We start from the raw sequence: 26,027 nt of genomic DNA, 5'->3' as shown, positions 1-26,027 counted from the left end.
TACAATTAATAAATGTTACTCATCGTTGTCCAGTTTCAAAATTTTTCACTATGCAAATTATTTTCAATATCGTGTGAGAGCGTAAAGGTTTATTATGGCGATGAGCTTATTTGTAACCTTTCAGTTCTCTGATCTGAAGACTGTAACGACGGTTTAGTTACTTAAATTAGATGAATGTTATATAGATGTATAGATACATTTCTTACCTGTGTACGTAAATTTCCTTTTCCTTTAGATATGTCGATAGACAGATATATATATCGTTAAATGTATACTAATTGTTTTTCTTTGTCTTTTTGCAGTCATTGCAATACCATTTCCCTCTTGGTAACGTTGTTAATCCAATGCACGGTAGATGGAACCATTCTAGTTCACAATTAGCACCGTCGCAACCCACCATTTCTCCGAATGCTATCCTATTGCAATAGCAATATAATGGTTCGCCATATTCGTTGACTTTTGGTTTTGGCGCTACGACCCCTGGATGAGTACTGTTATTTTTGTCTTTATTAGTTTTACGTTTCTTGGATTCATGGCCTGTATTATTGTGGTTTCCATTTTTTCTTCCCGAGGTTGCTGTTGCTGAGTCTGTAACTCCAGCGGCAGGAATTGTTGATGTGGCTGCTGTCTTTTCGTTTTTACTACTCTTATCTTTAGTCTCATGCTGTTTTTTGCTTGCGGCCATGGCTTCCCTTCTTAATTCACTTTTGGAGCTTTGTGCAGATTTATGAGAAGTGCCAGTCTTTGCCGTTTCAATTTTTTTCATTAACTCATGATGTAAATGCATTGCAGGATGATTATTGACACCAATCCTTAATTTTTCAGGGATCTCTTCATTCTTCAATGCCACTTCATATCCTAGCTCCAATCTAGTAGTCAACTCTTCCATCGATTTCAACATGATTGAAGACACATACATTTTTTCTTCCAGCGAGGGTATAAGTTCTTCAAAGAGTCTGTTAATATTAATCAAATTTTCTAACTTATTTTCTGGGTGGGATGACTCCTTTGGAGGTATTTTAGAATTCTTTCCAGTGAACTTGACGAACTCTTGGATTTGCTCATTCAGGAAAGGTAAAGCGTGGATACATTTTGCATCTATCTCATGTAGCAATGTCAAATATCTGGACGTCTCAATCGGATATTCCTCCAAGACATCGGATATATCACTTAAACCTGGAAATAAATTTGCTGGTGTGCTCATCTTTCTTCTCTTGTAATTCAAAGTAAAATAACTAATCTACCTTCGCAATGATCTTATCGTCTCCTTGAGTATCTCAGCACCAAGAATCCTTAAATCCTCAACATATTGTATTATACATCAATAAACTTTTAAATAATTGTACCTTGAGATAAATTATATTGTAGCTGATTTTATTTTTCAAATTAAAGCTTTCTTGCAAAACCGTTAAAGGCTTCACAGTGAAAAAGTCATTTAATGATCAATTTGAAAGGTTAAGCTAAGAAGAACTATGTAATAGTCAAGCTAAATATTTGACTAGGTTGTCTGATTAATAAGTAGAATTATTTATTATAATTACAAAATTAACTTTTTAAATAACAGAAAAGTATTGAAGGGGGTGTTTGATTCTTTATTTTTGGCAGAACATCTTTATATATATGTACAAAAAGCTAACCGACATGACCTACCCAACCGTCTGGTTTTTTCAATTCATTCACAGTATAGAATTGGACACCACATGAGAAGTCCTTCCATGTGAAATCTAATGCTGGGTCACAACCGCATCTATTTTCGAACCTGACGACGTCGTCGATTGGACATTGGTGGAATGGGTTGTGGAAGTAACCTAAATCATTGAAATGATGGATTTCATTACGGTCTAATAGTAACGCAGCAGCGATGGAATGGACTGGAGCATCACCCCATCTCTCGTAAAAAAATCCACCTGCTTTATCCAGATGATCGAAGTAAGCAGAGTAAGCCTCGCCTCTCCAGAAATTCAAATCACCGATTTCGAAATTCGACCAGAAATGACAGTTGTTGTAAGATTCACCACCGTCATCACTAATGAAGTCCAGCATGTTATTTTCGTGGATATGCTCCGGGTGTTCCGCCATGAACTCCTTTGTGGTGTTCCATAGAGTCATGATAGTAGACACGTACTCATGGATGGAGATTGTGAAACCATATTTCTTACCGTTATCTTTCATGAATCTGAAGATATCGTAGTTGATATCACAATGCAACTTGATATCCGGTTCGATACGCCAGTAATAATCGTATTCTTCCAATTCAGGATGTCTGTAGAAGAAACCACTTTCGTATCTACACATGTGTCTATATGATTCCATATCACCGAAAATAATCTCAGCTTTTCTCATTTCTTCTCTGACTGCGGCTGCTCTTTTTTGATCGATCCATTCTGGGTATGACCATTGCGACTCCGGAATCAAACCGTATTTGGTTTTACCACTGACCAAAGCAGTAGTGACTTCCTTAAAATCATCAGAGAACAGAGCTTCGCTCAGGAAGACCCAATCATAATTGAAGTTCTTATTAAAGCGGTCTTCGACTTGCTTAATGGCATCGACCAAACTGTACAGATCTTTGTCTCTAACCAGGACAACCATTGCGGCTTTGACTCTGGAAGTCTTTCCAGAAGTGGACCCAACTCTTGATGAATAGATATAATCTCCTCTGTCCATGTACGACTTGCCCTCGAAAGAAGGTAAGACATAAGAAGCACTTGTGAAATCGTCTTTTTTCTCAAAAACCATGAACAAAGTGAACAAGACAACCATAACTGCCCCAATCACTCGGGAATGACGGAAGAACAAGAACGCCAGATCGTTCCCGTTCTTCTTATACTTGCTCTTTTCCTTTGGCAACATAAGTGAAAAGAATGTGTGGGTATGGGTATGTATACAAAACTGTCCGTCTCTGGGGGGAATTTTTCTTATGAACCAAACCGATCCCAAACAAAATAGAACTACACAACCATTGAAACACTGATTATAAAAACTATCTAATCATCAATCAAGGGATCATTGAACGCATTGCTACCATTGACTCAACTATCATTCATTTTACGACCTAGGGTCTTGCTTGATTGCAAAAGAACAACGTAAACATCTTTCAATTCTCCATGTCCGTTGGCTTTGGGTAGCCGTAATGGCCAGATCCGGGTAACGGACACTGTGTCTGAAGCAGCAGCTATGCGACTCGAAGTCATGGCCGGTTGGCAGTGGCATTGCTGGTGCATTGGCGATTGGCGAGTGACCATTGACCATTGGCGATTGATAGATTCAGATATTTATTCACTTACTGTGTTTCTTAGTCTGAAAACATCGATTAGCGAAGTGCCTGCTGCCACCAAGGCAAGGTAAAAGCGGTCTCTATTTTAATGACACGTATATATGTTACATCTATTTATTTAAGTTCATGTGTGTATGTGCTAGAAAGGGTACGTCTAAATAGCTTGCATACCTTTCCATCTGTCTGGCTTGATTCTTTCTTGGATGTCGTAGAATTTAGGTAGACAGGAGTTGGACGTCCATGACATGGCGTTGTAGGCGTTGCATGCACATTTGTTTTCCAGTCTCATTTGCTTGTCCAACGGACACACAGCTTCCATAGTGTACTTGCTCAATTTGTGGTTGTAACCGAAGTCACCGAAATGGTGCAGCTGATCCTTGTTCAACAGCAACGAGGCGGCTACTGCTCTGAAGTCACTGGCGGTCCATCTCTCGTAAAACCAACCGTTTCGGGCGTCCAGGTTCTGGAAAAGGACCTGGTACTCCTTCGACCTGAAGAATTCGAAAGAGCCGATCTCGATGCTCGATTCGAAGCCACACATGTTGTACGACTTGCCTTCATCGTCACTGATGAATCTTAGCATATTGTCTTGGGCCAGCATTTCTGGATTGGCGCTCATGAACTCAGTGACTGCTGGCCACAGGGACTTCACTGCGGCGGTCTGCGTCTTCCTAGAGTGAAAGAAGCCGTACTGCTTGTTGTTGTCCTTCATGAACTTGAACACGTCGTAGTTGACATCGCAGGTCAACTTCATGTCTGGCTCAATAATCCAGTAGTACTTGTATTGGTCAAAGACAGGGTCCCAGTGGAAGTAGCCAGACATGTATCTCCACAGCTGTCTCAACTTCAGCTGCCCGGCCCTGGAGACCTGTGCAGACACCTGTTGGACTCTTGCGTCCAACGCCTTCTTCTTGTCGACAGCAGCAGGAACATCCCAGTGCTTGTTTGGAATCGTCGAGAAATAAACTTTGCCGGTGACCATCTCCCCAATGACGAACTTGAAGTCCTCAGAGAACGGAATGTTGTTAACAAACACCCAATCGTAATTGTACTTCAGGTTGAACCTGTCCTCCACATTTTTCACAGTCAACAGAACGTCGTACAATTCCTCGTTTTTAGTAACCATGACCAGACAAGCGTCTTCTTTAGGACCGTCGTAGTAGTTGTACTTGACTCTACCTGGATAAACATACTCCGGCTCATCGTCGTCATCGTGGGAAGAATAGAACGATTTGCCAAAATAATGCGAATAGTGCCCAACACCAGCATCGTCCCTGCGCACCAACGCTGGCAGGTTGTCAATTAAAACGTAAATCAAAAGCATCATCACACCCACACCGCAAAAGAACTTATACGTGCCCTCTCTACTGTTGCCAGCCGGGTACAACATCCTCTTATAATCCATGACTCTATTCACACAAACAATAAAACAGAAATATATCCACAACTGCACACAACCACACAGAAACTAATTCGTTATCGCGATCGAAACAGTGCTCCTTTCCGCTCTTGCTAGTCAGCCAACTCTTCTGAACCACACACTACCAACTCAACAACTGAACACCCCAACTTATACCCCAAGCAACTCCAACGCAACACACCCACACAATGGCCAGTTCCATTCAGTTCCATTCAGTTCAGTTCAGTTCAATGTCGAGTTGACCTTTAATCGGCTGCTGCTTTGTTAACACGTCGTGTTGTTCTGAGCCCTCGCGGTTGCCCGGCCGGCCGGCTTTCCCACAGTGGACATTTGGGTTAGCACAACCTGCAAATTGTGAATATGCAGCACCGGCACCAGCAATGGCCAGTTGCGAGAGGCTGTGGTGTCGGTTGAGTACAGGGATGAGGAGGCTGGCGAGGGCTATAAGAGTGGGGGGTGGTGGGTCTGGTGAGTGGGGGGTATGGGTGTGATGACTGCAAGGTGTCGTGAGAAAACAGCGAGTGAGATACTAAAATATGGCCGAAGTTAAGGTCGCGAGAAGAGCTGTCGAGGACTCGAGGACGACGTCTAAGAGGTCGATTTCGTCGACCATACTGGACTTCATCAAGATGCCGATTAATAGGGCTGTGGGTGGGCGCCAAGGGTCTTCCGGAGACACGCAAGAACACGGCCGTGGGCCGGAGCAGACGAAGAAGAGACGTGTGGAGAGCGGTGGTGGAGCAGAGGCGTCGGTTGTGCTGTACGAGCAGGATGGGAACCATGGCAGCATGGCCAGGCCGCCGGTGTTGCCGTTGCTGCCGTTGCAGCGGTTGATGTTGTTGCGCGAGAGGCAGTTGCAGCGGTACAGTCAAGTCAGGGCGTTGTCCGTGGACAGACGCAGCGCCAAGGGTTCTCAGAATGTTGCGGAAGTGCAGTTGAAGAGCACTCGCAAGAAGAACAAGCCAGGACGGCAGAATGGCGTGTGGTCTGCTGATTTCGAGTACGATCTCGAGGATGTGCCCGTGGCGATTCAAACCCACCCAGCCAAACCGTCGTCGCCAGTTACAGTGGACGTAAAAAAATTCAAGCCTGCCATTGCGCTGGCGTCTGCCCCCACCGCCCAGTTGTCAAAGGGGCAGAAAGACCTGTTGGTCAATGGGATTGCCTCCGCTGCGGCCCCTCTGGTAGACTCAGCTCAAGGCATAAAGATCAATGTCCCTTCAGCGACAATGCCATCTGTAAAACCGAAAGTCACACCAACAGTCGGGTTTGATTTTATTACATCGGCGGAAGAATCTGAGACAAACGACAAATTGCCGTCTCCTAATGCATTGCAAACTGGGAACTTCACTTCGGAGACTACAAAACATCCGGCCTTGGAACAGAAATCAGACACTAAACCTGCGTTTTCATTTGGTTTACCAAAATCTGACTCTCATAAGGAACCAGAGGAAAAGAAAGTCACTTTCGAGGGAAAACCTTCCACTTTGATCTTCAACCCAGAAAAATCATTGACTTCTAAACTTGCCGATGACGCAGATACTGAGGATGAGCCAACAAGAAAGAAACGTTTCCCATTTGCAGCTTCTTCAGAGTCGTCTACAGAACAAAAACCGACGAAACAATTCTCGTTTGGTTCATCCTCTAACGAACCTAATGCAGAGCCGCTGGCTAAGAAACCGTTTACCTTCGGCAGCGCCATAAGTAAGCCAACAGAGCCCATTGTCAAGAAGGAAGAAGAAGATACATTGAAAAAACCGGCTTTCTTGTTATCCTCTACACCAAATGATACCAAGCCATCATTCAGTTTTGGTGCCAAACCAGAAACTGACAAGGAAGAATCAGGAAAACCTTCCTTCTCGTTCGGGCTTGGCAAGAAAGATACAGGTGTGAAATCAACCCCGCCTTCACTTTCTTTTGGATTAAAAAATGATGCCAAGCCAACAGAAGCAACTAAAGCCCCATCGTTTTCCTTTGGTACAACAAACTCAACTGAAAAGACTGCAACCACAGCGCCATCTTTCCAGTTTGGTGGTACGGAACCGAAGGTAAAAGAAGAAACCAACGCAGCTACTGGGGTCGACAAGCCAAATTCAGTGTTTTCATTTAACTTAAGCAACGCATTAGCAAATTCAACAGCTAATAAATCTACAAAACCATCTTTTTCGTTCGATAAACCAAAGAGCACACCTACTCCAACACCAACACCTACTGTGACACCTACTGAACTTTCCACCGACACTAAGACTAATCTATTTTCTTTCAACACTGGTTCAGGGCCTGCAAATCCGGTGATAAATCCTTTATTGACCAAGCCTGCTAACCCATTGTTGTCAGGAGGTAGCAACATTACAACCAATGCCGCTAACAGCGGTTCTACGTTCAGTTTTATGAAGAAGGATACTCAACCTGCTCCAGCATTTGCTAATCAACCCAATGCTGCTAATAATAATAACACACCAAGTCAAGGGTTTAAGTTTGGTGGTAGCACTACTCCTTCAACCGCTGGTCCGACTGCCTTTAGTTCGGCAATGAGTGGAATGAACACATTTGGCAGCAATGCTACTATGAATACTAATAGCGGCCCATACATGTTTGGTATGAATAGTTACAACGCACCAAACGGGCTACAACCACCACCACCTGCATTTAACCCATCCTCATCAATCAACTTAAACTTTGCCAATTCAGCAGTTTCCAACCCAGCCACTATATTCGGAGCTTCCACCCCATCGCCTACTCCATCGAACCCAGGTTTTGGATTCAACGGTATGTCCACCAGTGCAATTTCTACTAATGACCAGTCATCAGTAAGAATGGGATCAATGAGTCAAGGCCATCCAATGCAAAGACGACTAGCGAGGATGCGAGCACCAAGAAGATAAGCCCATATCACCTCCTATCTGTATCAAGAACAATATAGGTTCACACCATATACATATATATGTATATATTTATATATCATATCATCTAGTTTAGCATTGGAATAATATATTTAAATAATAAATATATCGACATTAAACCCTTTAAGACAACCTTTCAAGAGCCTTGTCTCACTTTAAGGCATCTATTTTGTGAAGGTTTCCGACATTACAGTTTTGATGTTTAAGGACAACATAAAAACAGAAAATGGTATTCTTTAGTTAAAACATTATGTATACATTTACAGTATACTTATATCGTTTACAGTCATTCTATTCAATCTGACACACACACAGACACAGATATATATAAAGGATAGCTGTTGCTTTGGAGATAAACAAACAACCCAGTGAATTTCGTTTTGATATTGTGTTTAGCATCCATAATAAAAGGTGCGAAAGGAACGAATGCACAATATGCCATCTATTGTCCAAGTTTCTCTGAAGAAAACATTAAGCAGATGTCTCTCCAAGAAGAACTATAACAAGTTGTTATATCGAACCTATTTCACTCATTTCAGCAAAAGTAAGAATCAAAATGGTTATGGGAGAGAGAATACAGATCCTCGTCTTCCAAACCGTATTAATACAAACATCGCTATACTTACAAGTGGTTCATTGCTACTTGCATACCATTACTTCTCTACAAATAACGTTCTTGCATTGGATAGCATTAAAGGATTAAGGCAGTATTCTTCAGGAATGAACGATAATGAAAACTCATCTACTGAGAACAATAAGAATTCTGTTATGCTGTTGACAGATGAAGAGGTTAACAAGAAGTTACACGATTTAGAAGAAAGCTTGTTCGTGAACCAAGGAAAAGGTATTGTACGTTACGATATTTCTCAATTACCTTCTAATAACCCAATCGAGGACAACCATATTGAACAAATCCTTACTGTACCTAGATATGACATTGTTGAAGGAAATGTATCAAATTTAGAAGCTTCTGTGGATGCTGCTCAGTCTAATTTATACTTCTTTGGTATATTTGACGGTCACAGTGGGCCTTTCACTTCTGCAAAGCTTACAAAAGATTTGGTAAGGTATGTTGCCACTCAGTTGAATGAACTCTTTTCTGTAACTGAAAATACCGACACAGAACAATACTCTGCACAATTTGATGATGCGATTGAAAAAGGGTTTCTGCAGTTGGATAGCGATATTGTTTACGAATCATTAAAAAGATTACTTGACAAACCAACAAAGGAGAATATGATATCGTCACTACCGGCCATCAGTGGCTCTTGTGCGTTGTTATCGGTTTATGATTCTAAGAACTCTATTATGAAAGTTGCAGTGACTGGTGACTCCAGAGCATTAATATGTGAGCAATTGCCATCCGGAGAATATACAGTAAAAGCATTATCTACCGACCAAACAGGTGATAACTTGGCTGAAGTGGAAAGAATCAAGAATGAGCATCCAGACGAACCCCATTGTATCAAAAACGGTAGAGTACTAGGATCATTGCAACCTTCGAGGGCATTTGGAGACTACCGTTATAAAGTGAAAGATATTGACGGAAAATCTTTGAACGAATTACCTGATCATGTTAAACTTTATTTTAGAAAAGAGCCAAGGAACTTCTTAACTCCTCCATATGTTACTGCAAGGCCAGAAATCACCACAACCAAAATCGACTTGCAAAAAGCGAAATTCATGGTTATGGGATCTGATGGTTTATTTGAATTATTAACAAATGAAGAAATTGCAGGATTAGTCATTAGATGGATGGAAAGGCAACCAGTTGCCAATGATATAACCAAGAAATCGAAACTACTCAATAAAAAAATTAATTTCAAATTACCATTAGTGAATGACTTATCTACCGATAAAGATGCACAAAGGCCTGCATTCAGATACAAGAATGGAAACAATACGAAGGGTAAGAATACTCCTGAGTACATATTGGAAGATTTGAATGTATCGACTCACTTGATCAGAAACGCATTGAGCGCAGGAGGGTCCAAAGAGTATGTCTCCACATTAGTTAGCATCCCATCACCAATCTCAAGAAAGTATAGAGACGATTTAACAGTCACAGTCGTATTTTTTGGCAACTCTGAGGACTCAACTGTCAATACCTCCCAGATAAAAAACGATGGACAGATAGTCACTAACATCGATGCCACAACACCACCAAAACCAAGATTATAACCAATATATCTAGTATCTACGTCTAGGTAAAACGCACAATATACAAATATAATACTACACATACCTACATAGATCATCCGAAAGACTTCTTGACACTAGTCCTGGCACTCTTATCGTAAACATATGTCTTTATTCAGGAAGTGTGTCACTTACGTTGCGTCGGAGTCATCCACCACGAAACTCCTTAATTGAAGTTCGATTGTCCTGATCTTTTTAATCCAAAGGTTTCTCTAACTATAAAACGATGGCGTTATGATTAATTATCAGTAGTTGATGTTAATAAAGGTATCCCCTCGAGATAGCAATACGCTGGTATAGTTGTGGATAGCATATAACTGTATATGTGCTAGATTTTACGTCGAGAAACTAAAGACTATAGCGAGAAAGAAACTGACGCATATTATTACTTTTATACATATAACTATACTTGTTCTGCATTACTGAAAATACAACATGAATTCAAACGTTGCCTCTGTTAAATTAGTGCTATTAGGTGAGGCTGCAGTTGGGAAATCGAGTATTGTTGTGAGGTTTGTGTCGAACGATTTTTCTGAGAACAAAGAGCCAACTATTGGCGCTGCATTTTTAACACAAAGAGTCAACATCGATGACCATACTATCAAATTTGAAATATGGGATACTGCTGGTCAAGAGAGATTTGCTTCTTTAGCTCCTATGTACTATAGAAATGCACAAGCTGCGTTGATTGTTTACGATGTTACTAAACCGCAATCCTTTATTAAAGCCCGCCATTGGGTGAAAGAATTACATGAACAAGCAAGTGGAGATATAGTAATAGCATTGGCAGGCAATAAAGTTGATTTGATAGAAGAGAATGGGGAAAACGAACGTAAAGTTGCCACCGAAGAAGGTCAAAAGCTAGCAGATGAAGAGAATTTGTTGTTCTTTGAGACTAGTGCTAAGACAGGGTATAACGTCAATGAAATATTTTTGGCAGTTGGTGATAAGATTCCTTTGAAGAGACCAAACGATAATGCTAATGAAAACGGTTCTGGCAATAACCAAAACAGTTCCAGAGTTCAATTGACAGATGCTAATGCTAACGCTGCTAATGCCGGAAATTGTAGTTGTTAACACTTTTAAACCTGATATTTTTTATCAAGGGCCATACTGTTATGAGAAATAGACAAGCATTAAGCAAAATACAGTGGGTTTTAAGTAGTATCACACATCATATTCAATCCTAAAGATTACATTTGTGAGGAAGTACGTCATTTAAATACTTTTTTTTATATATTTAACTCAATTAATGTATATATACATATATTGTATATCGATTTTACCAATATTTTGATATAAAAGACGCCATGCTTGAAAATGCTCGAACTTAAGTATAAAATATCTTGCTATCGTGTATTATTAACCAACTTAGTCAGAAACCGACAATTGGTTAGTTGACTCAGTACATTGTTCCTTCAATGTTCTAAACGAGATCTAATACCTGCCATACTGTGACCAAGAAGTGAGGAACTACCTAGCTGTTATCTAATGGAGTTGAACAATGAGATCAGCAATGAACAAGAAGAACTCAAGGCATTTCGTAAGACTCTACTATCGTTTTGGCAATACGAAGAGTTTGCAATAAGAGAACATTATCAACCAAGGTACGACAAATGGATGAGTTTATCTGATCACCAGAAAGCGTTGCTGCCAAACGATTATCTTTACAATCTAGACCAAATCAAGTCAAAAATACATAGTAATGCTGAATTTTATAAAGATGCGGTGCTATCTACTGCAGAGACACTTGGGTTTGATCTCAACTATCTCAATGATTGGGAGATGCCATCTACTTCTGATATGAATAAGACGTGTTCAATTTTAGTACAAGTATACCGAGAGTTCTCAGCAGCTTGTCAAGAGGAAAGAAACATCCTTTTATCAAGAATCCAAGCGTTGCTTAACGATATAGGTCAAACGGACGATAAACTCACAATACTAGTTCCAGGTGTTGGTATCGGAAGATTAATAGTAGATCTATGTATTCTGGCCGGCAGCACTGCAACAGTGATCAGCAATGAATATTCACTGCACATGCTAACATTGTCAATGTTCTTATTGAATGGAAATCTAGATGTAAACCAATATACGATATATCCATTTATACACAGTTTTTCTCATTGGGATATGAAAAGTAACCAATTAAAAGGATACTCAATACCAGACATTGATATAAGTTCACAGAACCAAAGCAGAGGAGGATTGAATATGGAGATGAGAATGGGATCATTTGCAGACTGTTTTGGTCCAAACGTGGGGATACAAGAGTCGTCGCAATACACCGTGACTCCAGATATGAGATTGAAAAGAGCCGAAGTCGAAAGTTCGATTGACATTGTCATCACTAACTTCTTCATTGACACAGGGTTCAATATCTTAGATTACATGGAGACAATCACGCATGCACTGAAACCAGGTGGACACTGGGTTAATTTTGGACCATTGCTATACCATTTTGAAAACGATGCAAACCAAGAGACAGTATATGAGACCAATCCATACACGAATAACCGAGAGATCGCAAAACCTAACACACCATTGAAAGGTCTAGAACTCGCAACTATGGAAATACTCGACATAGCAACGACAAAGCTAAATTACAAGATAAAATTACTCGAGCAAGGCATACCCAGTGGCTATGGCAAATCAGAGTCCCTAATCCACATACCAGGATACCTTTGTAACTACTGGGTCATACAATTGCAGGAATAGTAACTTCAAACAAAAAAAAAAGTTGCATATATACCCAAACCCAAAGGTGAAAACTCAACCTCACATAAGAATATCAACTATAAGACACATAGCATAACATTACATAACAGCAACAATAAACATAATAAGCATAAACACTTTTCTCTTCTCTTCTATTCATCATCTTGCATGGCATCTGTTTCTTTTAATAGTGTGGTTTCGTTTTTCTGACGTTACGCTCATCGCTTCTTATGGTTTCTTGAACTTAGTGAACAAATCCTTTCCAACAAAATTTAAATTGTCTCACAAAGAAAGAGAAAAGTATATTGATAATGGAGTAATACAATGAATGGGAGGTTGTACGATGGGATTGGTTTTGATTTGATTATAAGATCAAGCTTGTTATTGATAGATTTCCTTCGTTTGATATTTGAATAGCTTACTTTTGCAAGAAGTTTCTTTCGATTGTAACACAACTGTACAAGCAAGTCACGATCAGATTTAATTTTTGCTCAGGGTGTCCTATTCCTAATTGAGTTCACTTCATAGAGCCAAGTTTTGTTGAGTATAGGTACACTTTTATTTATATAACGACAATAATACGTAGCTTCAGGTTTAGCTTTTTTTTTCCTCGTTACCAACAAGAAAAAAGAACAGAACACATACACAGTTATCCAGAAAACCCAAAGACACAATGCCTCCTTCTAAAAATAAAAAGAAGAAGAGTAAAGCTAAGCAAATTAAGAAGACCAATAGTGATAATCATGCTGGGGTGTCCATGAGTGCTGAGTTGTATAACGACGAAGAGCAATATCCAACTTCTAGGATTATCAAGAGAGCAGCAAATGGAGATATTGTAGTCGAGAGTTTATCCCAAGGGGCTACTAGCCAATCTGACGATAACAACAATGGTAAAGATGATTATTTGTCTTTGGCATTGGATTCACATTGGGAATGGCTATCTGCTGATGAGAAAAAAGAGATATTGAGAATTGATAGGGATGAGGTCTTTGAAATCATGAGAAAGTATAACCACAACTATGGACATAACAATAAACACAGCCATGTAGGAAACTCCAATGGCATGACTGCAAATAATGCAAATGCAACCAATGCCAATTGTAATTGTTCCATTTGTGGACGTCGTCATTTGGCTATGGACCAAGAAATGGAGAGGATATACAATACGCTATATGAGTTGCAAGAAAAACGGTATGATGATATGAATCCTGTCAAGTTTCACTTAAATATCATCAGGGACCTACAGAATTCAAATATGCATATACCAACTCCTTCTTCGTCACCAGTACAGTTTCAAAATGAAAGTCCAAATATCGAGGCTTCTAATACTGTAGCGGTGGATACTGATAAGATTCCGATAACTAAACCTACTGAACTAAAAAATAATAACTATGAATATACAAAAAATGGTACACTGGACCAATTTTTATCAACTGACTCTGTCAATTCGTTAAAAGAAGAAGTTATAAATTTCAAACAAAATAAACAGAAACAATTACAAGATCAACTAGAAATAATACAGGCCCGTGACCAAAAAATAGAGATAGAAGAAGAAATAACAACAGAACCTGTTTACAATGTACATCCTCCAGCTGAAGTGGATGATGAAACAAAATCAAAATACTTATCATTTGCGAAGACTTTTGTATCTTCACATCCATCTATAGCGCAAGAGTATGTTAATAGAATTCTCAGCTGTCCAGAAATGCAAGAATTAACCGATGATTTAATGAATAATAGCGGCAAAGGGTTTCTTAAAGTGATCGAATCATTTGCCTCCATAAATGGAAACAATGATGCTTTCGATACTGAAAATGAGGAAACTACGAATTTAAATGTTACGGAATTAAATAATAATACGGATGACATTGCAAATGAAATTGACCAAGCAAAAGAATTCACTACAATGCTTCATAATGGTAATCCTTTAACTCCTGAAGAATATGCCAATTTACAAAGACATATCGCCGAAAGGGTAACATCTTCATATGATACCGAGAAACGTGAATTTGTAGGAATATCACAGTTAGAAAAGGAATTGTTTACAAGGTTTATGTATGGAGGAGATAAGAAACAGTTTGGAAATTTGATACTAAAATCATTTAAAGAGAAGTATAACAATGATGAATTTTCGGACCAGAAAATTGGTGACACAATCAGTGCAGCTGCATCTGTTGTCTGTGAAGGATTCGAGTTTGCTCTTGCGAATGAAAAAGACAACGAAGATACTGAAGAAGACTTAGATTACGAAGATGAGAATCTAGACAACAATGGTGATGCAGATGAGGATGAGGATGAAGATGATGAATTCCAATATTCTGATTATTACGATGAAGATGACGACAGTGATCATATACATCGCCACTTGGATGATGATGAACAATTTCATTGCGTTCATTTGGATCATATTCACGATGACAATGGCATCGTTACTGATAATGAATTCCAGTTGCAACAGAGAAACGCGGCTAATTTTAGTAGATATAAGCATTTAGATGAACAGACCAGTGATGTTCATGAGGAGGAAGAATTAATTGATGATGAAGAGTATGAGAGTGGTATCGATGAAAATGAGAGATTAGAGGAGGGTCGCAAATTATTACAAATTGTATTAACTAAGATTTTACAAGGTCGTATAATGAAATCATTCCATGAGAAACAAGCGGAAAAGAACAGGATGAAATTATTAGAGGAGTTAGAAGTTGAAGAATCAAAAAAGAAAGAGAAGAAAGAGAAAAAGCAAAAGAAGAGAGAAAAGGAGAAGGAGAAGAAAAAATTATTACAACAAGCCAAAGAAGAAGAGAAGAGGAAGAAAGAAGAGGAAGAAGTTAGATTGAAAAAAGAAGCAGAAGAACGTGAGTTGAAGAGACGTGAAGCTCAAAGGAAGCAAGTTGAAGAGGCTAAAAGAAAGAAGGATGAGGAAAGAAAAATCAAATTGGAAGAGATTCGTCGTAGAGAAGAAGAACAAGATCGTCAAAGAAAGTTGAAAGAAGAACAAAAACGTAAGAGAGAAGAAGAAAGAAGAGAGAAGGAGGAACAAAAGAAGCAACAACAACTTCAACAACAGAAGTTAAAAGAGGAAAAACTGAAAGAACAGATGCGTTTAGAAGAAGACAGAAAGAAGAGAGAAGAAGAATCACAACTTAAAAAGGAAAGAGAACTGCAATTAAAATTAAAGAATGAAAAGTCAAGAGCTGCTATTCAGGCAAAAGCTATTCAATCGTCATATGGATCCATGTTAAATCCTGATATAGATATGTCAAGTACTAACAGCCTTAACAATGAAATTTTTGGCATGGTCAATGCTGCAACAACTTCTAAATCTATTTCGGAGTCACCATCTCATCTACATCCATTATTAGCTCAGAATAATTTCAAGACTTTTTCTCAATCAATTGGTAAAAATACAAATCAAATTAATTTCCCTGATGAAGCCATATTTGACTCAAATAAATTCAATACAGTTCCTAATGGTTCTTTTGGCTCTCTGAACGGCATTCCTACTGTGTTATCTAAACCCCCAATTGAGCAGTCAAATGCTTATGATAGATGGTCGTGGAATTCTTTTCAAAGTCCTTTAAATCAACAAAACCAGTTGAAACAACAAAATAATTTAATGAATCTATCATCTCCTCAATCTCGCTTGGGATCCATGTCTTTAAATAGTGACCCATCAAGACAAAATTTTAATAAAGATTTGCATTCTATAACTGACATGTTGTCAACTACTTCTCTGCATTCTAAAAGTCAGAATTTTAATACTTTTGGTGGCTCAAGCTCACTATGGGGTTCACAAAGCCCTGTTACTGTAGCAGCACAGGGAAATATTCAAAATAACATGATTTCACAAAATTTGCAGAGTAACCAATCGATTGCTCCAGTGAATATAGGCAACCATCACATGTCTATTTGGGACTCTGGTAATAACAATATAGCGGATACAAGCATTCCGGACAGTTTGGAAGATAATTTAATGCCACCAGCTCCTGCTTCAACTTCTAATTCATCGTCAAGCTTCGCTGTCAATAATAATATATGGGCGCAATCTGTCCCTTCTTCATCAGCGCAAGCATTATTAGATCCATCGTTGGGATATTCTCAAGGTGAAATAAATACAATGACCTCTAATGGTGTTCCAGACGCTCAATTAACTAGCAATCTTCTATCGAATTCACAAAACAGCATTATTACAAGGAATCTAATAGTAAATGAATTAAAAACCTTAGCTGTTCAAAACGTTAATGCAGAACAATACATCCCAATAGATGTTTTATACCAAAAAGTATCAATCCATGGCATTGACTCGCAGACTTATGTCAATGAGTTAATAAATTTAGGAAACACTAATGTTTGCTCACTGCTAACCAAAGAAAATGGCTTAATTTCAGATGTTAAACTAAATAAGCCAAATTCAAATGGCATGGTGTCTCAAATAATGCCACCAAATGGTTATAAAAACATGACAACCCTTCAAAGAACTCCAACATCTACAATACTATCATCTAATCAAAACCCTATGAGCCAAACCTTAAGTGATACACTTAACTCACAACTGTTTGGAATCGGACAAGCTAACAAACCAACCGTTTTAAGTAATTTATGGACATAATATATAATTAATTTTTAACATAACAAAAATCACCAATTTCAATTTCTCCACTCTGGAATTAATCATAGTTTGTAATTCACTGGCATGTATAGCACTTATTATTAATAATATATTTACTGCAAACAGTCATCTTCTATACACTTACTTGATCCAATACCCTCATATCGTCAATGGAAGGAAGCATAACTTTAAAGCAACGTTCAGCGCAACGCCCAAAATTTCCGTCGGGGAATTTGGGAAGCTGTAAGTGAACAATGTAACATTTAAGTACTTACATAAATCTATAGATGCTTCTATTTTTAATATCAACTTTGTTTTGAGTAGAATTAATTGATATATCTACAAGTGACAATATAACTAATCAATTAATATTGCTATCTTAGTTTGCATTGAGGTCTTGATCTTCTCTGTATCCTCAAATAAGAAACCATTCTCAAATTTTGGTTCACTCTGATATAAGGCAAAAGGCAACAGCAAAAAAATAAGGTGTAGATTGATTAAGAGAAACCATTTATCAATAGTGCATTCACATTCATTCATGGCAGAACAAGTTAAGAGGAAATTAGTGATAATCGGAGATGGTGCATGTGGGAAAACATCATTGCTGTATAAATTTACATTAGGAAAATTTCCGGAACAGTACCATCCAACAGTATTTGAGAATTATGTAACAGATTGTTTTGTTGATGGTATCAAAGTGTCGTTGACATTATGGGATACTGCAGGTCAGGAAGAATACGAGAGGTTGAGACCATTTTCTTATTCGAAGGCGGACATTATTTTAATTGGTTTTGCAGTCGATGACGTAGAGTCATTACATAATGCTAGAACTAAATGGACTGAAGAAGTTCTTCGATACTGTCCTGACACAAAGATTATACTAGTAGGATTGAAATCAGATCTTAGAAAGACGGCCCAAGACTACGAAGAAGGTTTTGTGAAACGAGAAGATGCAGAGCAAGTTGCAAGACAAATCGGTGCCAAAAAATACTTAGAATGTAGTGCTTTAACAGGCCAAGGTGTCGACACGGTTTTCGAATTGGCCACTAGAACCAGTTTACTCGTGCATAAAGAACCAGGTATTCAGTGTTGCACCATTATTTAAAAAACTACATGTCTCTTAATATTTTTCCAATTTATTTAATGTTTGGTTTCTTTGTTCTAGCACATGACAACATTAACAAAACTCCCTTCCAACCATCAGTTACTAATATCTATCATTGCAAACTTTTATCGTCAGAAATCATTAATGATCCCCTAATACTAACTTATTTCAAATCGGACAGATAATAACGTATTTCATTGTCAAACTAAAACTTTTTCAATTGCATCTTTTTTTTAATAATAATACATAAGTAACACTACTATATGCCAACTGAAATACTAATATCACATTCACAGTCGAATGCTCATCATGTCTTCTCCCAACATAAACACTCTATTATTCGTTTACTAGCTTAATACGAATATACATCCTTTCACTAATTTAACTATCTAATAAACCGTTTATCTGATATATAATGAATAAAAATTTGGAATTTTTAATCCTACAATTTACAACTGACGACCTTTGTGGGGGTGGAACATATGTTGCAACAGTGACAGGTTCAATATTATGGATGTCGACGGAGCTAGTATTTTGGATATTAGAACTCATCCTTGAGAACGTATGGATTATTATTATTTAACCTGACTGGTCCTCTTATTATAATAACTAGAAATAGGTAATCCCCTTAGAATACTATTATACACTATTGAATTTAAGACTTAAGTATCAGCAAATCCTGTTCCTTTTATGTGTCGGTTTATTTCAATTGATTTACTAAACGAGATGTCAAGTGAACTAATTAAACGATTTGTACATTGTACGAGTTAAACGTTACATATGCATTGGTGTGTCATTACAGTAACTCAATAACAATTAAAGGACCAGGAATAAGTTACAAGCCTACTGTTTTAAAGGACTATTGTTCTTTTTTAAAACACTTCCCAAACTCCAATTGCTAAAGTCGAGGTCGTATTAGGCCAGCACGTACAGAAAATAGGCAATGGTTGCGACAGCAATGCCAAATAGAACATGAAGTAGAAATTCTAGTGTTGTTTGCCACTTTAATATATCGTCGTTTCTTTTCAACAAATAGCGGATTAGTAATGTAGCTAATGCTGCCACACTAGCGATAACTAAGCCAATTCTTTTTATCCTGAAGTACTTCATGACTGAGAACTTAAGCAAACGTCATCTTCCAAATCGACGAAATTTTTATTTAAAGCGTCCACTTTCCATTCATGAGATGCTAATCTCTCAAAATATGTGACATACCAATCCGACTCTAAATGTCGTGAGTTCTCAGAAGAATCTTGGTATAATGTTGCCAAACCCGTTTACTCTTTGCTTCCATAATGTTTAATTTATGGATTTTTTTTAAGAATGCACCTCCACCAAAAAGATCTTATTAATGAAATCATATTTCTATAATTAATAGAACATAGGCTATATATGTCATTTTCTAGTCTTTTAATATGAAATATCAGTGAGAGTTCAAGTGCGAACGTCACTATTATGGTTTTACCATATGCTCATTAATGCCAGCCTGTATCATTACATTGTACAGGAAATCTGTCTTCACAGTGGTAAGATCTGTTACAAACTTGTTCCAAGGTATTTCTATCAGCAACGATTATATGTAAAGATATTGTTACGACAATGGTAGCCCGGCGTTGTTCTTAGAAATTCATTGATCACTTCAATACTGGAAAATATTAGGAGGTTATGTGATCAGAGTTTGCCGAAGCATCAATTTCAGACTGACATCTATTCATATGTAAAGACGTGACTTATTCATGTAAAATATCACCGTGGGTCTTATGCCCAGTATATAATCATAATACATAAGTCCAGTTGATTTCACAATAAAAACAGTACCTACAGTAGTGATATGTCTATAAAAAAAAGAGAGTTGGTACTAATAGTGTTGAATGCACTGTCATTCTGTGAGAATATAATCTAATTACGTATAAATACCGAAAACAATGCCACTACTTCATGTGCTATAGGTAATGCAACTAGAAAAGCAAATATTCTAACTATATCAATTGATCAATTCCCGCAAACATTACTATCAGTTAATATTTGTAGTTTTATCCTACAATTAGACTTCACGAGTCACAAGTATATTGATTATATCTACTTATTATCACACTAGTTGTTAAAAAGCTGCTATAAGCAGTAAATCGAACAGTTAAAAGTAAATTACAAGTGACAGAGGACCATATTTTGTGACACATGGTATCTTTATCGATAGTATCAGTTCTTGTCTGGCGCACCTCATGTCCCCGCTGCTTGAGGTTATAGTTAACAACAACAAACATTCTACAAATATTATGATATGGCACCTCTTGACTAGCCCCATTACCTGACCATGTCTACTCACTGACATAACTTAGAGGCTGCATTGCATCGTTCCAGCGACACTGTCACTTCTGTTGATCGCGAACCACGACGTGTCCTATGAAAATCTATTTCTAAAGTTCAACTTAACAGATGGGACAACTATATTAAAAGGTACATCCTTTATTTCTATAAGTGACTATATAACTACTGTCATGTACGAGTTCTAATACTGACAGAACCAGCATAAATACATTTACGTACTGGCCAGTTAGTTTATTGTTTTGAGAGTTACGACTTGACCTGGCACTAGTTTTGATTGAGCGGTGTATTTGAGATATGAGCAAGATTGTTGATAAAGTCCTAGATCAGCACCATAGAGAAGAGGAGAGGAAGGTTTACAGTAGTAGGGAAGGTCCTCCAGAGTCGAATGTGATGAAGCGTAAGAAGAAGTACGACTCAAAGTTGGAAGTTGTGAAAGCCATCACAGACATTATGCTAAGTGGTGATGTTGTTGGGGACTCCGAGCATGCCAAAGAAGAGACTTCTAAACAGCGACTACTGTCCAGTTATTTTGCATTTTTGTTCTACAAAGTTGTCTTGTTGAATATGTACTTGATGTTCGGTCTATTCAGGTACTTCCAATACCAGTACAACAAGATGAAATTGAGGATCTTGAGTTTAATTTACAATCCAACTAGCACCCCTCAATTGATCAGACAGGACGTTTTGAAACTGAATAAAATACCGAAGAGAATAGCTGCCATCTTGGAGATGAAATCCGTTGGCGATATAGGAGGTGGACTCGAGGGTCTATTGAACGATGCTAGTGAAGTCATTTGCTGGACAGTCTCTGCAGGTATTAAGCATTTGATGCTATACGATTTCGATGGTGTGTTGAAGGATAATGTTGACAATTTGATACTTGAGATCAATGAACACATGAAGTTATACTACGGTCCCGCAAATGTCCCCAACTATTCCGTGCACATCCCACATTTAAATAAAACATATTACAGTAGTGAAGAGATAAAGAACGACGAAGATGCAAAGAAATCAATTGTGATTAGCGTTTCATTGTTGTCCAATAGAGACGGTAGGGAGACGATTGTCGACCTAACTAGAACCATGAGCGAGTTGTGTGCTTCGAAAGAAATGAAATTGAGCGACATCACAATGAAACTAATAGACACCGAATTGACTCATCTGGTGGGCCACGAGCCAGACCTGTTATTGTACTTCGGTCCTAGTTTGGACCTACAAGGTTTCCCACCTTGGCATATCAGACTAACTGAATTTTATTGGGAAACCGACAATGACCAAGTCTCGTATCTAGTGTTCATCAGAGGTTTACAAAAATATTCCAACTGTAAGATCAACGTTGGTAAATAATCGTATCGACTATCGTATATCGACCCATTTTCTTTAACTTTGCTCACATATACAGAGTAACTATTGCGAGTTCAACCACGGCCACAATACTTCAAATTGCATATTAAGAATAGTTCCGCTGTTGCTACTAAACCCGAACTTGAAACAAAGATGTTTCTTAGCTATAGAATATCCCAAACCAATAGAGATTTGGAGAAAGCATGAACCTATTAGCATATAGATTTATATAATAATACACACATACACCTTATTAAGTGAGCAGTTCTTGCAGTCGCCAGCTCATTTGTGGGGAGCGGGAGAGAACTGGAAGCAATGCACAGCCGTCCACGAATCTTGGACGTGGGTTACAGCTCTGGTTAAGACGACACATCTGCATTGCCTGTGACAGTTGCCCAACCATCGGGCTTGCTATATGTGCCACCTCTTGGACCTGCGATGGTCATCGTGACACATGACCACCGCCTCGTGCAAAATGATATTTCACGCTTTTGGCGGAGTTTGTCTTCTGAGCTCTCCAGAAAGAAATTGAGAAATAACAATCAATTAACACCTAATTTACTCAAAGACAAGTATCATTAATGAATGAAATATATTGATTAAGAGGGCAACTTCAGTTGGTATTGAACGGTTAACAATTGATTTCATGTTGAGCTATTGTTGTTATATTAAAAGCTGGGTTCTTTTTTGTTTGAGTTTTGTTTTTGGGGTGGGTTGAATTTTGTATCAACTGTAACAAAACTGAACGTAGGTTGTAATAATTTATATAGAGAACTGTAACAGGAAAAATGGGTTTATTTGCTTCAAAATTGTTTAGTAACCTTTTTGGTAACAAGGAGATGAGAATCCTGATGGTTGGTTTAGATGGTGCCGGTAAGACTACTGTTTTGTATAAATTAAAATTAGGGGAAGTTATTACTACCATCCCAACTATTGGTTTCAATGTCGAGACTGTTCAATATAAAAACATCTCTTTCACTGTATGGGATGTTGGTGGACAAGACAGAATCAGATCTCTATGGAGACATTATTACAGAAACACCGAGGGTGTTATTTTCGTTGTCGATTCCAACGATAGATCTCGTATTGGTGAAGCCAGAGAAGTCATGCAAAGAATGTTGAATGAAGACGAATTGAGAAACGCGGTCTGGTTGGTCTTTGCTAACAAGCAAGATTTGCCAGAAGCCATGTCGGCTGCTGAGATCACCGAGAAGTTGGGCTTACACTCCATTAGAAACAGACCTTGGTTCATTCAATCGACTTGTGCTACCTCTGGTGAGGGTTTGTACGAGGGTTTAGAATGGTTAAGTAACAACTTAAAGAACCAAACTTAGATGTAATGGATGATTGCTCCACTGCAAAAGGAAAGACAAAAAGAAACACTGTGAGATTTCACGACAAGAGCAAAATAGTATGTTTTTTTGAAAAGAATAAATTAAATATAATTATAAAAGAATGGTTAGTATGTATTTTCTGTATATATATAATATTATACTTATTTTTTTTTGTTACAGAAATATAACAATTAACTAAAGAGCTTCTAGATAGTTCAATTCATGCAACGGTGCACCTGTAAGGTATCTTTTATGAGATATGTTTTCAAAATTAGCACAGATCATTTTTTAACAATTTCAACACCCCAGTTCAAAGTTAAGTGATTCATTTTATCATCGTCAATAAATTTAGAAACTGCGCTGTACTTACCTCTTGCGAGCATCCCACTTGGTGCTTCACTTTCTGGCAATTCAACTTCGTAGAAAGGTTTTGCAGATGTGTTAGGAGCGTATGAACCTAAATGATCGTCGATTTTATCAACGGCAATACCAGCCTTCTTAATATATTGAACGTATCTCAAGCCAGTGATGATTTCATGTTGAACTTTGAAGATAATCTTCAATTTGTAGGTGGATTTCTCTTTCACTTTGTAACGTTTTGAGGATAACTCTTTAATAGTCTCTTCCGAAGTAAGATCAAATTCAATTGGTTTTGGTTCAGTATCAACCAACAATTGAATCTTCAAGACAACAACTTTTCTCTTGTCTCCTGGGAACTCTAGTGGCAGGACATCTGAACTCAGCCCCAGAGAGGCCTTCCATTTAGCGAGGGACTCATCTTCCGCATCTAGATTCTTATACTCATCGACAGTTTTCTTTGCGGATACCTTATAGTTGTCGATATTACCGTCTTCAAATTCATTATCATTAACAGGTTCGCTCATCTTTATACTTATTTATTCCGCAGTTTTGGATATCTCAACTGTTAGTGAGGGTTGCCCACTGCTCAATTGCAACACAATCCCTTTTGCGATCAACCCCTTTTAAACATATGTTCAAGACACGATTTTCTGTTGTATCTTGCAATTTTTCGATATTTTGAGCCAGATTTCATTTCTGATTCCGATTATTGATCTCGTTGGAAAGACCAAGATTTATAAAAGGACACACTAACTTGCTAGGCAAGAAGCTAAAAGAAGGGCACAGTGGGTTAATACAAAATGTTATGGTCATTGTTATACAAATATGTACTAGTTTAGATAATGTTGTGGTTCTGTTGTATTGCGTAATGTATATTTTTTAATGGCTTTCTTTTCAAAGTACGTCTCTTATTGGTTTGCAACGTTGTGATAAAGAAAGAGATCGAATTAGTTTCAGTTCAGACTACTTGTTATTGTTAACTTTATTTGATTTATTCTTTGTGTTACATTTTTTTTGAGCTTTTTTGATGTTAAAGTTTTTGTTTTATCTGACTATAAGAAGTAATCTGGGGTCTTTCTTGTTACAGTTGGTTCGCCGGGTCTGATTGATGGATCATATTGCAGTAATTGTCTGTTGTGATTCTCATCCACTTCCATGATAGCTGCTTGGTTACCGCATCTGTAGCAGTAATTGGGAGCACTGAAAATGGTGATGACGTTTTGCTGGTGGGACCAAGAAAAGCCTTCCATTACCAGTTGGTGTGCTCTTGCGATCAAGGACAGGTTGTTTGTGTGGTTGAACTGCTCACTGATATCTTGGCCAAAGGTGAAACCTGCACCTCTTGGACTGATACCCCATCCGCCGCGGTCATCAGGGTCACTCCACAACAGGTCGCACATAGGGCCTTCGTGAGGGACTTCTTGTATTCTATTGAGATCTCTGACCTGGTCGACGGTCTCGATCATTGGAGACAAACCACCATGCAGACAGAATATTTGATTGTCGACCAATGCAGTAATGGGGAAGTAATCGAACAAGTCGGTGAACATCTTCCACACGGACGCACTCCCGTACTTCCTCAAACATTCGTCGTAGAACCCGTAGACTTGCGTGATCTGTCTCGACTCGTGATTGCCTCTCAGTATGGTGATTCTGCTTGGGTATCTAACTTTCATCGCCACCAGGTACGAGACGGTCTCGACGGAGTAATAACCTCTGTCGACGTAGTCCCCCATGAACAGATAGTTAGTATCTGGACAGGGACCACCGATCTTGAACAGCTCGATCAGGTCGTGGAACTGGCCGTGTACATCACCGCAGATGGTGACCGGCACATTGACAGGCTGGACGTTCTCCTCGAACTGCAGCACGTCGACAGCCATCTTGCACAGCCTCGCAACCTCGTCCTCCGACAGCACCTCGCATTTCACCAGTTTCTCAATCCACGCATCCAACTGCCCGATGGAGGTCGTTGTCAACTTGACGGGCTCCGCAGACTTGTGGTCAGCAATGCCGGAGGACCCCGGCTTCATCAACTCGTCCTCTAACTCCAACTCCAAATCCAAATCGCTCTGCTCTGCATCCTGCATAGGCACATCGACATCCACCTCTGTGCTCATTGTAACGTGTGTATGTATGTCTGTGTTTGGAGACGGCAACTTATTTATAATCAATCACTCGAGTGCCAGTAAACATATATCTGTGTATATCCACTATGCAAGCAACACCCTATTCAGAAAACAGTTTCACGCTGTTTTCGATGCCAGAGATGGGGGGGGTTATGACAAGGGGAAGAATGAGATAGCAGCAACAAGTAAAGTTGTAAGAAAGACCAAACGTGCTACAAGTCCTAGATGATAGAGCAAAAACGCATCGCAATCGCTGTTGCTGCACTGGCAAAAGTGACCAGTCGTCGTCACTTGCATCTTGCTT

The 26,027-nt window shown here is 38.6% G+C and overlaps 13 protein-coding genes across 13 annotated transcripts; 8 read left to right on the top strand and 5 right to left on the bottom strand.

Annotated features, from left to right (window-relative positions):
• Positions 1 to 274: 274 nt before the first annotated feature.
• On the bottom strand, positions 275 to 1,204 carry PHO23 (Pho23p; the record flags this gene model as incomplete). The annotated part of the gene is made up of 1 exon (XM_003688644.1): positions 275 to 1,204. One exon carries the CDS (start codon positions 1,202 to 1,204, stop codon positions 275 to 277), a length of 930 nt encoding a protein of 309 aa, XP_003688692.1.
• Positions 1,205 to 1,632: 428 nt separating this feature from the next.
• On the bottom strand, positions 1,633 to 2,853 carry TPHA0P00990 (glycosyltransferase family 15 protein; the record flags this gene model as incomplete). Its single annotated transcript, XM_003688643.1, has 1 exon — positions 1,633 to 2,853. One exon carries the CDS (start codon positions 2,851 to 2,853, stop codon positions 1,633 to 1,635), a length of 1,221 nt encoding a protein of 406 aa, XP_003688691.1.
• Positions 2,854 to 3,431: 578 nt separating this feature from the next.
• On the bottom strand, positions 3,432 to 4,682 carry TPHA0P00980 (uncharacterized protein; the record flags this gene model as incomplete). The annotated part of the gene is made up of 1 exon (XM_003688642.1): positions 3,432 to 4,682. One exon carries the CDS (start codon positions 4,680 to 4,682, stop codon positions 3,432 to 3,434), a length of 1,251 nt encoding a protein of 416 aa, XP_003688690.1.
• A 551-nt stretch (positions 4,683 to 5,233) lies between these two features.
• Positions 5,234 to 7,582, top strand: NUP1 (FG-nucleoporin NUP1; the record flags this gene model as incomplete). Its single annotated transcript, XM_003688641.1, has 1 exon — positions 5,234 to 7,582. The coding sequence occupies one exon, from the start codon at positions 5,234 to 5,236 to the stop codon at positions 7,580 to 7,582; it is 2,349 nt and encodes a 782-aa protein (XP_003688689.1).
• Positions 7,583 to 8,026: 444 nt separating this feature from the next.
• PTC5 (type 2C protein phosphatase PTC5) lies at positions 8,027 to 9,781 on the top strand (the record flags this gene model as incomplete). The annotated part of the gene is made up of 1 exon (XM_003688640.1): positions 8,027 to 9,781. The coding sequence occupies one exon, from the start codon at positions 8,027 to 8,029 to the stop codon at positions 9,779 to 9,781; it is 1,755 nt and encodes a 584-aa protein (XP_003688688.1).
• Positions 9,782 to 10,234: 453 nt separating this feature from the next.
• On the top strand, positions 10,235 to 10,876 carry YPT53 (Rab family GTPase YPT53; the record flags this gene model as incomplete). The annotated part of the gene is made up of 1 exon (XM_003688639.1): positions 10,235 to 10,876. One exon carries the CDS (start codon positions 10,235 to 10,237, stop codon positions 10,874 to 10,876), a length of 642 nt encoding a protein of 213 aa, XP_003688687.1.
• A 414-nt stretch (positions 10,877 to 11,290) lies between these two features.
• Positions 11,291 to 12,514, top strand: TPHA0P00940 (S-adenosylmethionine-dependent methyltransferase; the record flags this gene model as incomplete). Its single annotated transcript, XM_003688638.1, has 1 exon — positions 11,291 to 12,514. The coding sequence occupies one exon, from the start codon at positions 11,291 to 11,293 to the stop codon at positions 12,512 to 12,514; it is 1,224 nt and encodes a 407-aa protein (XP_003688686.1).
• A 673-nt stretch (positions 12,515 to 13,187) lies between these two features.
• NST1 (Nst1p) lies at positions 13,188 to 17,123 on the top strand (the record flags this gene model as incomplete). Its single annotated transcript, XM_003688637.1, has 1 exon — positions 13,188 to 17,123. The coding sequence occupies one exon, from the start codon at positions 13,188 to 13,190 to the stop codon at positions 17,121 to 17,123; it is 3,936 nt and encodes a 1,311-aa protein (XP_003688685.1).
• A 538-nt stretch (positions 17,124 to 17,661) lies between these two features.
• Positions 17,662 to 18,228, top strand: RHO2 (Rho family GTPase RHO2; the record flags this gene model as incomplete). Its single annotated transcript, XM_003688636.1, has 1 exon — positions 17,662 to 18,228. One exon carries the CDS (start codon positions 17,662 to 17,664, stop codon positions 18,226 to 18,228), a length of 567 nt encoding a protein of 188 aa, XP_003688684.1.
• Positions 18,229 to 20,850: 2,622 nt separating this feature from the next.
• On the top strand, positions 20,851 to 21,903 carry NUS1 (ditrans,polycis-polyprenyl diphosphate synthase; the record flags this gene model as incomplete). The annotated part of the gene is made up of 1 exon (XM_003688635.1): positions 20,851 to 21,903. One exon carries the CDS (start codon positions 20,851 to 20,853, stop codon positions 21,901 to 21,903), a length of 1,053 nt encoding a protein of 350 aa, XP_003688683.1.
• A 785-nt stretch (positions 21,904 to 22,688) lies between these two features.
• TPHA0P00900 (ADP-ribosylation factor family protein) lies at positions 22,689 to 23,234 on the top strand (the record flags this gene model as incomplete). Its single annotated transcript, XM_003688634.1, has 1 exon — positions 22,689 to 23,234. One exon carries the CDS (start codon positions 22,689 to 22,691, stop codon positions 23,232 to 23,234), a length of 546 nt encoding a protein of 181 aa, XP_003688682.1.
• A 281-nt stretch (positions 23,235 to 23,515) lies between these two features.
• Positions 23,516 to 24,118, bottom strand: RDI1 (Rdi1p; the record flags this gene model as incomplete). Its single annotated transcript, XM_003688633.1, has 1 exon — positions 23,516 to 24,118. One exon carries the CDS (start codon positions 24,116 to 24,118, stop codon positions 23,516 to 23,518), a length of 603 nt encoding a protein of 200 aa, XP_003688681.1.
• Positions 24,119 to 24,646: 528 nt separating this feature from the next.
• On the bottom strand, positions 24,647 to 25,714 carry TPHA0P00880 (serine/threonine-protein phosphatase; the record flags this gene model as incomplete). Its single annotated transcript, XM_003688632.1, has 1 exon — positions 24,647 to 25,714. The coding sequence occupies one exon, from the start codon at positions 25,712 to 25,714 to the stop codon at positions 24,647 to 24,649; it is 1,068 nt and encodes a 355-aa protein (XP_003688680.1).
• Between the last annotated feature and the right edge of the window lie 313 nt (positions 25,715 to 26,027).

Source organism: Tetrapisispora phaffii, chromosome 16 (assembly GCF_000236905.1).
Source record: "Tetrapisispora phaffii CBS 4417 chromosome 16, complete genome".
In the NCBI taxonomy this organism is placed as follows: Eukaryota; Fungi; Ascomycota; class Saccharomycetes; order Saccharomycetales; family Saccharomycetaceae; genus Tetrapisispora; species Tetrapisispora phaffii.
The sequence above is the reverse complement of the archived record's forward strand: the minus strand, read 5'-3'. Positions and strand labels throughout refer to the sequence as shown.